Source organism: Gallus gallus, chromosome 3, assembly GCF_016699485.2.
Source record: "Gallus gallus isolate bGalGal1 chromosome 3, bGalGal1.mat.broiler.GRCg7b, whole genome shotgun sequence".
NCBI classification, from domain to species: Eukaryota; Metazoa; Chordata; class Aves; order Galliformes; family Phasianidae; genus Gallus; species Gallus gallus.
In genome coordinates, this window is record NC_052534.1 from 80,411,320 (window position 1) to 80,423,916 (window position 12,597).

Genomic DNA, 12,597 nt, shown 5'->3' on the forward strand with positions numbered 1-12,597 from the left:
ACTGGCAAGATTACAGCTTTGCAGGGAGAATCTGTGACCTTATCTAGTTTCTGATGTAATACAGGGCAGCTGCTGCACTATTAATAACCTGAACTGTGTGAAATACAAGTACCAGCACCACAAGTAACAAGTTAAGCTGTCTGTGGTTTGATCGATACTTCTTGCCATTAATCACTGGCAAGAAAAACCTGACTTTATAAACATTAAACCTCAGTTACTTTGTGCTTTCACTTGTGCAGGCAGAATGGAATGCTGTGATAACTAAGAAAAAAGTGTGGAAAAAAAAAAGGTGCAAATATCAGAACTTCCAAATATTCTATGAGTGTATTCCCTGTAAACATCGTTTCTGGCCCTGAATTTTCAAAACTTCTTTCAATAAATGGAGGGGATTCTCGTCATATTATTGAAGTATTTAGAACTCTCTGAAGTCATTAGGCATACTTTAGGTGGAGCACTGAGCTATGAGGGAGATAGTACTGGTAGGTGATTTAGAGAGTGGTAACACTGTAGATTTGCAGGAACGCAGTTTATGAACAAACAACATTTGGGGGAAGAGTTTAGGAAATGGCCTGGCGAAGGATTCCGAGTTGGATTTTATTCTCATCTGACAGTGATCACTTTGAGTCCATTCAGTCCATCTCAAATGCAGCTGATTTTTTCTCCCAATTTACTAGCTGCCTTACATGAAACAAGTCTGAGCAGCCCAGTCCCATTTCCCAGGTGATAAATGGGCTATTGCAAAAATTCCCCGTTTAGTGGGTGCTAAGTTTTGTTGGCGGTCTCACGGGAGAGGCCAAAGACTGTGGGAATGGGGAGAGAGGGCTGTGGTAAATTGGCAGGGCAGGGCAGGAGGAGGAAGCACGTCCGAATGCTGGGCTTGTGTAACAGTCTTTCCATTGACCAAGAATTTGGTTGCTAGGCTGCCAGTCCCCTTTTACAAGCAGCAGAGTCATGCTATTGTTTCCTAAATGGTTTCAATTTTATGCAGGGACTTCTTTACATCCTTTCTATATTATTTAAATATTTTACTAGGCACGTATTAAAGTGAGTTTTGGAACTCAGACCCTTTCTCCACTCAAACCAGTAAGCTGAAGAAAGCCTTTCTCTTCTATTCTGCCAAAAAGTGAGTATTTCGAGGGAACCGTGTGAAGAGTGGTCCCACATCAGCCTTCCAGCAGGGCAGACAGCATGCACTCCTAGGAGAGGAGAGCTGTGTGCTGAGGGAGTTCACAGGTAGAAACACAGACCCACAACTTAAGTAGGCACGGCAGCAGCTGAGCAGCAGAGCAGAGCAGGAGGAGCTGTGTGGAACAGCAGCACTTCATTGAATTTTAGCCCCTCAGTGGATGTAGTGGAGATCTTAGATGACCATCCTTTAGATTTTGGCACCTGCAGTAAGGACAGAACAAGGCTTAGGTGATACAGTTTGACGTAGTTCTTGTGTCAGCAGGGGCGGTAGAAAGAGTTTGATGAACTCTCAGCAGACTTTGCTCCTGGAGAAAATGAGTGGAAAAACACTTCTCAACCTGCATGGCCTTTTGTGCTTCCTAGCTTGAGAGTATTTCTAAGACGACCCGTTCATTAATCTGTCTCAATCAGTCCTACAGTTCAGTGGATTAACTGTCTGACGGCACTTTGTTAACGGAGAAAATGTCTTTATTTTCTGAGTAACCACAACATCAGCAGTACAAATAGAAGCTTATCTTAGAGTTTTCGGGAGGACAATTTAAGTAATGAAAAACTGTGAGGGAAGATGCATTTATTTTCTAAATTCTGTACGTAGACTTTAAAGAGCTTTTCTGGGTACTTGCAGTTTTCTGGACTTACTCAAATAATTTTCATTATGTTGAAAACTGTTTCAGTGTGTGGCCTTCTCACGCCTGAATATTCTCTCTCATCAGCACACCTCCATAAAATAAAAAAAGGACTTGAGAGAGGGCTTTATTCTGTCAAGCACCATGTTTCTTCAACCAAAACAGATAAAACCTTTAGTCTGTGATGTTTATACAAGTTTACTTTCAATTTGAAATCTCTTCCTTGTATTTGTCTCCTAGCTTATGATTTATGCTAAACAGTGTTGTGCTTTGGAGCAAGGAAGGGACATAAATAGATATGGAAGTAGAAGCAGCTTGCCAGTATAGATCTTCCTAGCTTGGAAGAGGGACCTCTCACACTTCTTTGCAGGTGTGTGTGTTGAAGTAGCCCAAGTGTTTCTCCACAGTATTATGCTGACTTTTTATCTAGAAATGGTCTATATCCCGAGGTTTAGTTCAGTGATGGTTGTTCTCTATGCATGGAAAGAAAACATTTTCTTATGAGTTCTCTTCTAGTTTCAGTGGAAAATTTGTCATTTGGAGGAAACATGAAATCATGAATAATACAGGCCTGCAGTTTCAGTTTCTTCCATGTACATTTATCTTGAGGAGTGTCAGAGAGACTAATTGGAGTCTGCAAATCCCAAGGCTGGTTGGGAAGATAGGATATAGCTGCCCAGACCTGGGGCAGTGGCATGGCAGAATCTTTCAGTGCTGGGGCTTGACTCTGACCAAATAAAAGCAAATTTGTCTCCAGTTTATTATTAGCATGAGGCCTCTTTTATTTTTTGCTCCTATGCATCCTAGCAACCTGAGTGTCTGTTTATTAGTTTTCTTGTTACAAACTGTTATCATAAGTCCATAGGAACAGAGTACTTGAAAAGATAATAATAGGAACAATGATCAAGCCCAGAAAAGGCAGAAGGCATCTTATCATGTTACTGTGATCCAAGTCCTGACTGCCCACAAAGGAGGACATGAGTGGGTGGGTGCCACCTGACATGTCCCGTGGGCTGGAAATCCTTCCCTTGGGCTGCAGCAAGGTGCCTCTCTGCTCAGGGTTTCCATGGCTTTGCCCTGTGCTCTGGAGCTCTTAAAGATGATGAAATGAATAACTGGACGTGGTCCTGGGCAGCCTGCTCTGAGTTTCACTACCTGAGCAGAGAGCTCGGACCAAATGGCTTCCATAGAATCATAAATCAAATAACGGATTGGGTTGGAAGGGACCTTAAGAGATCACCTAGTTCCAACACTCCCTGCTATGGGAAGGGTTGCCAACCACTAGATCAGGTTGTCCAAGGCCCCATCCAACCTGGCCTTGGATGCCTCCAGGGATGGAGTATCCACGGCTTCTCTGGACAATCTCTTCCAATGTCTCACCACACTCTGAGTGAAAAAAATTCCTCCTAATATCTAACATCTGTTCCCTTTCTTCATCCTAATTATAAACTCCTTTTAAGTACTGGAATGCCACAGTGAGGTCTCCCCAGAGCTTTCTCTTCTCCAGACTGAACAAGCACTGTTCGCTCAGCCTTTCTTCATAGGAGAGGTCCCTGCCAACCTCAGCCATTGTGTCGTTCTGTGATGCTGTGGAAAAGAGTGTCCCTCAAAGCTCTGACAGAGCTTGGACACTCTCTTCTTTCTTGTTTGGGAGTGTAGTTCCTCTGTTTAGCATCACCTACTTCCCAGCTCCTCTAACACTGGCTCCTGGGGACCCAAAACTGCAGCAACCAGAAGCATCTCTTAACTGGCAAATTTGTTTCAGGGACACTCTTATTCTCTCCTGCTGAAATTGTTCTGTTTCAGTCAATGATGATTAAAGAATAATGAGGCTGGAAGGAAAGTATGCACAGCCCGGACAGGAGCTAGGGCATTCATTGGGAAGGGCAGCATTAGGTTCCTCTGCCAGCGCCTACTGACATTAAATCACCAAGCAGGGGTTGTCTCTGCTTTGCCTCTCAGTGTTTAATTACACCATATGGGGCCTGATAGCTGCAATAGGAATGAACAAATTCATCCCTCCTCCCTCCCTTCTAGTTGAGTCTTCCAAGGTAGACCCATTCTTGAGAAATGGGGCTTGAAGCTTCCTGTGCTTCGGACCAAAATGAGTCAAGGTTTCAGCATGGTGCGTCTTTGGTGTTGGTGCACAGGGCAGAAGAGTGCTGCTCCCTTTGTCCCCATATTTTCAGGGCTCCCTTTGCACAGAGATGGCCCTGAGCACTGCACGGGGCCCACAGTGAGACACTGAGTATGCCTTGGGACAGGATGCAGATGGCCCAAAAACAGAGGCCAGGGTCCCCAGGTGCCATTTAATGGACACTGTGGAAGGTGCTAACCAGAAGAAGCAGGAGCCAAGAAGATTGGACCATCTGTTTTAGGAACCCAATTTAGTCACTGTCTGGCAGTCACAGCCAGGTGACTGGGGAGGGAGAGGTTTCCTATTCTCTGCCTTGCCAGAGCGTGTGATGATTATTACATTCATTCACCGTGGAGAAAAAAACCACTCAGATTAGAAGCACTAACCTCTTAGTAACAAAGACATTAAAATAACCATTATTTCTACAGACATGTAAAAAAAGTATATGGCATGTTATTAAAACTGCCTCAAGCTTTCCTAAAATAACTTCTTTTTTTTTCTTCCTGTTTTGAGAGTGGTATATTCCCAGGACATGATGCAGGGAGGTGTGCAGGCTCTCTTGGCGTTCCTTGGGACTAGCCCACATAATTCATTTGTAGTTCTGACGTCCTTCAGCGATGCACCCTTCTGCACTCATGCTGAAAAAACATTAGTTACCATTCCGGTCTGTTAGCTGTATCTTGTAGGCAGAACTGCATGTAAGGCTTTTTCTTACAGGTACAAAATGTTGTACAGGGTAAGCCCTTACAGGTAACTGTTTACAGTTCATCTAGTTCTCAACTGAGTGGCATGATCTTTGCCTAAAACTCATTTTTTTATTTTCACATTACTCTATTTTATTCAGGAAAGATTAAGTGGTCTTTGCCATTTTCTGAAATTATTTCCTTGCTCATTTTAAAAGCAGGTGGTTTTGTAGAGCTGTGATGTCTCTGTGGTATTGGGTAAAGATTTAGGATTTGCTACAGCGATAGCACCGAGTGCCATTATGAACACTGGAAAAACACGAAGTCTTGGCCAGTTCATAAATCCTAAACATTCCTTGCTCACACTGGGGCTGAATTTGTAAGAGATTTTTCCTAAACTACCTGAACTTTTCCTTAGCTCTTAACTTGTTTCCCAGGCTCACAAGGGTTGAGCAGGGCAGGGAAGAGGAAAAATGGTGCCGCACCTTTCTGCTTTCCATTGCTGTGGGCCTGTGGGAGGTGCATGCTCCAAGGAAACCTGGGACATCCTTTGGGGATTTTTTTTTCCATGGGTTTTGTTTAAGCAAGCAAAAGTTAGAAAAGGTTTTTTTTTTTTTTTTTTTTTTTTAAAGCATCTGAAGATAACCTATAGCCACCAAGTCAGGTAGGGGGCTACTTGGAAACGTGAGGCCATCTGAAAAACATTAATTCAGCCCATTTGTGCTGCTTGTTTTACTCATCCCCTAAATGCAGTCAGAGAACAGCAAGGGCACAAAATAAGTAAAAAAAAATGTGAAGATTAATGATGTTCCTTGGCTTTAGTTTCAAGCCAGATCAAAATCCATGGCATTCAAATGTAAAGACAAGAGGGATTAGAATAAATAATGCCTACAGGGGCTGCATTCAGCTTACACAGATTGTGTTTACTTTGCTATCTCCCAAAGTTTTGTATTTACGTTGGCAGCCCAGCATTCTTCTCATTTGTACTGTTTCTCTGCATGCAGTCTGTACGTATGAAGTGCCCCGATTTTCCCTGTTTCCCCTGTTGGTTAAAATTGGTTTATGGTACTGATCTGCTATGTTACAGGCAAGGGAGGATGTGATCCACATGCTGAAGACAGAGAAAACCAAACCTGAAGTTTTAGAAGCTCACTATGGCTCTGCAGCTCCAGAGAGTGTGCTGCGAGTGCTACACAGGGACGCCATCCTCGCCCAAGAAAAATCTATAGGAGAAGATGTCTATGAGAAACCAATGTCAGAGGTAAAAACTTCTCAGTTCACATCTTCAAGCCTGTGCAGGGGAATTCCTAACCAGAAGAGAAATTGCATGCATTTTGTGTGTATGCAAAACATGCCAGAGGATAATATAATGTTGGTGGAAATGACAAGAAATCGAAGAAAAAAATGAATATTCTTGTTAACTTAACCTGCTGAATAAGAGTAATTAAAATCACAGGGTTTGAACACAAACAATCTAGAGCTTGTATGTTCTTTAGGGCTGGTGCAGGTAAGTGAGAGTAAAATCTTCATGTGTTGCATTTCTGTTTTTAGAAATGCAGAATTACAGAAACATTTTACTTGGAAGGGACCCTTAAAGCTCATCTAGCAGTGAATAGGGACATCTACAGGTACATCAGGTAGCTCAGAGCCCTGTCCAGCCTGACCTAGATGTCCCTGGGGACATGGAGGGCATCCACCATGTCTCTGGGCAATCTGTTCCAGTACTTCACTGCCCTTATTGTAAAAAGTCTTCCTTATATCCACTGTAAATCTCTCCTCTTTTAGTTTGATGCCATTTCCCCTTGTCCTAACACAACAGACCCTGCTGAAAAGTCTGTCCCCTTCTTTCTTATAGCTCCCCTTCAGATACTGAAAGGCAGCTCTCAGGTCTTCCCAGAGCCCTCTCTTCTCCAGGCTGAGCAGCCCCAGCTCTCCCAGCCTGTCGCATAGCAGAGGTGTTCTGTCCCTTGGATCATTTTTGTGGCCCTCCTCTAGGTGCGCTCCAACAGGTCCATGTCTCTCCTGTACTGAGGACTCCACATCTGGATGCAGCACTCCAGGTGAGGTCTCACCAGTGCAGAGTAGAGGGGCAGGATCACCTCCTTTGACCTGCCGGCAATGCTTCTTTTGATGCAGCTCAGAATACTGTTGGCTTTCTGGGCTGCAAGGGCACACTGATGACTTATGTCCACACTGCCATCAATCCAGCTGTATCCCCAGTTCCTTTTCTGTGACATACTAGAGCACTAGCATAGGAGTAGTTCAGAAATGAATATCATCAGCGATAGATTTTGACCGTAATTACAGGATCACAAATCCCTAATCATATCTTGTCTCTTCACCACCAGAGCTATGAAGTTAGTTCAGCCCCTAAAGGAGATCTGCAGGACTTTAAGCCAGGGATTTAAACTCTTGGCTTAAAATCTAATCTAATAAATAAATAAATAAATAAATAAATAAACCTAGAATAGATCTGGGAATGTTTGAGGCCACTGTGAGTGCCAAAATAAGCAACCATTGCCCATGGTCATAGTTTCATAACAGTCCAGAGCACAGACAAAGATCATGCAACAATATGCCATACAATACACTGCAGCATTTGTCCAATTCTTCATAGTTCTTCTGTTCAGAACATACAGTTTTTTCACCAGGAATTGTCTACCGCTGGGTACCTTTATACTATTCACTTTCATCGTGATATCTTCTGGGATTTGAAGGAAAGCAAACATCAGTATTTGAGAGCATGCATGAAATACTGGCTAGGGGACCTCAGTGTACATCAATTTCTGTCATGTCTGGGTCTACAGAGGTTACATGAGAGCTAAAATAGAATGGTATCAAAAATTCCTCAGTGCACAAAAGATATTCTGGCTCCTTTATAAAATGCAATGACTTTTTCTGACTGTCATATTCAGCTTCTGGAGAGCTGCTTCAGTGTAGCCCTCCTGCTCTCTTATTTCCCCCAGCTTGCAGAGGCACCCTGTGAAACAGCAGCTGCCAGGTGAAGGTGGGGCAGAGGGGGATGAGTATCATACAGGAGGTGGACAGGGCCTGATCACACTTTTTATCTGAGCAGTCATACAGGTATAACTGTGTTGAAGATGCACAGTTCAAATTTCAGCTTTGAGCTTATACCTTATGCTGCTCACTTGGGTGTCTGTCCCCATAGATGCACTTGAACTCAGGGTTAAAATCCCTCCCAGAGATTTGCTGCTGCTGTTCCCGTGTGAAATGAGGAAATTTTGAGCAGCACCTCATCATAGGAGGCATTCTGCACTGCAACAGTATTGTTTGTTACCCTATAGCTGCACGAAGCCCTGTTCTTTGTGTACTCAAGAGCTATGCAAATATTTATTGCAAACACCCTGTCCAAAAAAATCATTATTTTTATGGGACAATTACTCCTATTTTTAGGCACTGCTTTATGTAAAGCACAAGACATAAGATTATAGGACTCACATTCACCAAACATGACATTGTTTGTTAATAAATCAGATGAAGTAAGCAGGAGACCTCTGAAACAGCCTGTTCTCCTTTTCTGCAATCCAGCTGGACAGGCTTGAAGAAAAGCAGAAGGAGACATATCGACGCATGCTGGAACAACTCCTTTTGGCAGAAAAATGCCATCGCCGCACAGTTTATGAGCTTGAAAATGAGAAGCATAAACATACAGATTACATGAACAAGAGCGATGACTTTACCAACCTCTTGGAGCAGGAGCGAGAGAGGTGAGTATCCAAGACAGTGCAAAGCACACCCTCAATATCCCAACACTTTTACGTTCAGCAGTGACATGGGCTGGTCTTTTCTGTGTTTAAATGGTGCTGAATTCATGTAATCCATTTGTAAATGTCACTTCATTCACGCTAGTGGTACATTATTTTGCAAGTCTAGAGCTGGAAGAGTACCAGTGAACATTCTTGCTGTGTGCGCTTGAATTTAAAAATGAATTTGTTTTGTATTATTCATTCCCATTTTGAGTTCATCTCCTGGTAGCTTTTGAGAGATCAGATGTTATTTGTGTTGGCTAAGGTTTGGGCTGGCTTGTTCAGCTGAGCGGCACATTTTGTGAATGACAGGGCACAGTGTCACAGCAGGAGGACTGGGTAAGGAAAACCACATATTCGGATATTGGCACACTCATGGTAGGGAATTTGCCATGCCTTTCACATTTAGGCTTAAAAAGTCACAAACAATTTGCATTATTTTTCATGTTTTTGAAGGAACGTGCCTCAGGCAAGTTCTACGTTCCCCTGGAAGTAAATATGTTTGTATTTTATAAAAAATGCCCAGCCTGTGATGGACTACCTGCAGTTGTATATCTAGCATGTTTGTATGCTCCAGTTTTTTTTTCCTTCAAGTGTTTGTCATTGTAGGAGCAATTTGTTCTGTAAGTCACAGAAAAGAAAGGGCACCTAACTTAGGTGAAGAATGAGCACTCAGTAACAGCCTGAGTTTTCCAATATGAAATTTCATGCACATACCAAACCGCTTAAAATCAAACCACAAAGTTTGGAAGAAAAAAAAAAAAAAAGCTCTGAGAAGAATACTTAGAGCAAGTTGAAAGAAGAAATGCTTTTGAGGAAACCGCAGTCTGGTGGCAGACTATCGCAGTAAGCCAGGAGCTGAACTGTTCAGTGAATTTCCTGAGCTCTGTTCAATGCCAGCTATGAGTAGGTGGCACATGAGCTAAAGTGACTATATTTCCTGCTTTAGTGGCTGTTCTTTTTCTGATTCTTTGTTTTCCTGTGTTGATTGGCAAACTTTAAAGGACAAAAATGTGTCGATATCTTAACAATTTTATTCCCATAGGATAAAATAAAAAATCAGTTGTATTTCCAAGTAAGGAGTTATTCATATCTAATTCTCTTACATGCCATTTTTTTCACTGTGGTAAATATCTGTATGTGTGGAGATACAGTCAACTAAATTGCTACAAAAGTAAAAGCTGCGTTAAAATACCATTTACATTTCTCTTTACAGTTAAAATTCCCTTTAATTTGTCAGTTGTTGCCTTCTTATTATTCCAGCTCCTGAAGACCATTAAGCAGCCTAAGTTTATAGACTGTTTGCTTTGAACCAGTATCCTTTAATGAATTGATTTAGAACTTTTCTGTCTCACATTACAACTGCAAAGATATCAAGTCCTATCCCCAGGGGCATTTTTTTTGTACTCTTACTGCTCTTTTGTGTCTTTTAAACTCCTGTTCTCCCACACCCTACTTTTTCTTCTTGGAAAAACAGGAATGAAAAGGAGAATTTTAGTTTGAACTTGTATTGAAAGCAGATCTTTAAGAGCATCCTAGTCCCATAGCTTTAGTTGGCATTCCCTCTGTACTGTAGGTGAACAGTTGCAGTGCTTTTGGTTTATGCTTAGTGACAGTAGAAACTTGATGTTTGCTACTTAATCCATGCTGTTCAATGCACTAATTGGGAAAAATCACATTAAGTTTAGTAGTGACCAAGGAGAAAGAACATGGCATGTGGCAAAATGTGGAAAGCCAAGTACAGACGTTCCTCTCTCCTTAGGGTCCTCCTCCCATGTCCTCTTCCCTCTGTCCCATTTCCAGACCAGTACAGAAAAGCCAGGAAAGACTGGAAACTACTCACTAGTGTATAGTCTTGAACCACCTTTATTCCTCACCTTTGTTTGCTAAGTGCACATAGAGTTCAGGATTCCTCTGCATCTTTGTAGGTATTGAAAACTGAAATAGTGTAGTTCTAAGGCTGTACTCTAGGAGACAGTCAGGTGCCTATCTCTGAGCAACTTGTCTTGTAGTCTTTTTTTAATCGAGTTTGTTGACAGCTTATTTTGCTTCCACTAAAAGCACTGGAAAACTCCTCTTGATTTTAGTGGCATAGAAACGGGCCTGTGTTCGGGACGGCCTCAGCAGTGTTGTGGGACAGCAGAAAGTCTGCAAGCCTTCTGACACCAGGGAGGAGGGAGTTTCCTTTGGAGGCATGGGACGCTGCTTGTCACAGCCATGGTGAGATGTGGCAGCAAAGCCTTGGTGGAGCCTACTGAAGGTGCTGTGTGCAACAGCTCACTGTGGCCTTCCAGTACATGAGGGGAGCTTATAAGTGGAAGGGGCACCAATTTTTTACATTCTAGTAGTGATAGAACAAGGGAGAATGGTTTTAAACTGAAAGAAGAGAAATTTAGGTTAGGTGTTAGGAAGAAATGTTTTACTCAGAGAGTGATGAGGCCCTGGCACAACTGCCCAGAAAAGCTGTGGATGTCCCATCCCTGGAGGCACTCAAGGCCAGGTTGGATGGGATCCTGGGCAGCCTGAGATGGTGGGGGTCAGCCCTGCCCAAGGAAGTGTGTTGGAACTGGGTAGTCTTTAAGATGCCTTCCAACCCAAGCCATTCTGTGATTCTATGATTTGGTAATTTCCTGCATTGTCCTTGAAACTGCTGAGACTTCTACTGCATTGCACAATCTGTCAGTAAATGCACACCCGTATCTAACATTAGCACTGTTTGTATGAATGCACTGATATTACATATGGTCACTTGTTCACATAAGCAGTGATAATTTTAAGTTGGTTCTTGCTTCTCCTTCTGTGGCTTCAAGTATTTCTTTACAACCCAAGTGTCTGCACTCCCAGTGCACTGAGGTATTTTGCGTTTTCCTCAAAGACAGAGCCGAGAGGACTCGTTCTGTGCCCCCTGAGCAGTGCCCTGCTCAATCTGGTTTTAGTCAAACCCTCTTTTTGAAGTATACAGCCATAATTAGATCTGCTTAGAGGAGACAGCAGGACTGTGACCCCAGATCTTTCCTCTACAAAGTTTCCTTTCAGCCTTTGCGTAAAATCATCTCCTCTCTGCCTCCCCCATCACAGCACCCCCAGCAAGGAATGCACTGGCGAGTCCCTCTGCGGTCTGTGATAATACATTCCTCTCGGCTTCAGTCATCCTGGCACCAGGATGCTCTTGGCTGCTCCACTGGTGATGTAATTCTGGGCCCACATCACCTGCAAAGGAAAGCGATCCGCAAGCAATAAAGCGCACAGCCGTCTTTAAACAAAAAATGGGACTGTTGATGTTAGCAAGTTTTAGAAAATCCTCTTTTGTTTTCCCTTTTTACATTCCTGCTTTTATTGCCCAAGCTTCCCTTCTCCCTATTCCCACGAGACGGCAGCACCAAGCCTTTCTCCGTGGAGCACTTGGGCATTTTTGCTTCCCTTTATTTACTTGACCCAAGCAAGTAGAGAGGCTGGGGTGTGGAATCACTTGGAGATGTTGTTTGTATTACCTTTCCAGTTTGCATTTTCTCTTGATTTTTATTGAGACTGTAAGATAATGAAGCTGGCAGGAAAACAACAGAACAGTCAATTACTTGTTTAAAGAAAAATCAAGTCAAAGGTATGAAGTGTTCAAGGCTAATAAATCTCTATAGTTTATCAGCTTAAGGCTGAAGTCTGTGATAAGAATAGCCCCATACAGAGATATTAGAGTGAGATGCATGGTGCAAACAGACAGCACAGACTCCAACATGCAGCTGTGTAATCTGTTCCTTTAAAGTCTGGAAATTAAGTTTATTTACAAATATATATATATGTATTTTAAGTGCTATTTTTTTTCTTTTAAGAATTCTTAGCCATGTTCGTACTCTGACTAGATTTTCTCATCTGTTGGTTATTTCTCTGTCCTGGTTTCCAAATTGTGACCCAAAAAAAGGGAAAGCCAGCCCAATGGGACTGTGGGAATTCACCACTGCCTACAGTAGTTACTCATCTTACCGCACAGTGCTGGCTGTGGTAAAGCACTGAGTCACTCCCTGTCTACTTTTCAGTAATTGCATTTCTAAACTTTTAATCTTATAATGTAGGGACAACAGTTTAGTAACAAATATAAATACTTTTTATTCTTTTCCTTGCAAAATATTGTTAGGATCACAGATTACAGATTCTGTGGTAGTCTATTAGAAGAAATAAATGAAAAATCCTGGCAGTGACAA

General features: G+C 42.5%; 1 protein-coding gene across 3 annotated transcripts in view; it reads left to right on the forward strand.

The window, feature by feature from the left end:
* FILIP1 (filamin A interacting protein 1) overlaps positions 1–12,597 on the forward strand; it is a 139,140-nt gene that overhangs the window by 88,425 nt on the left and 38,118 nt on the right. For all 3 annotated transcript variants that reach the window (XM_046939691.1, XM_040697737.2, XM_040697738.2), the window contains 2 exons: positions 5,722–5,895; positions 8,184–8,362. In XM_046939691.1, the coding sequence (XP_046795647.1) occupies positions 5,722–5,895; positions 8,184–8,362 (353 nt within the window). The remainder of the gene's footprint in view (positions 1–5,721; positions 5,896–8,183; positions 8,363–12,597) is intronic.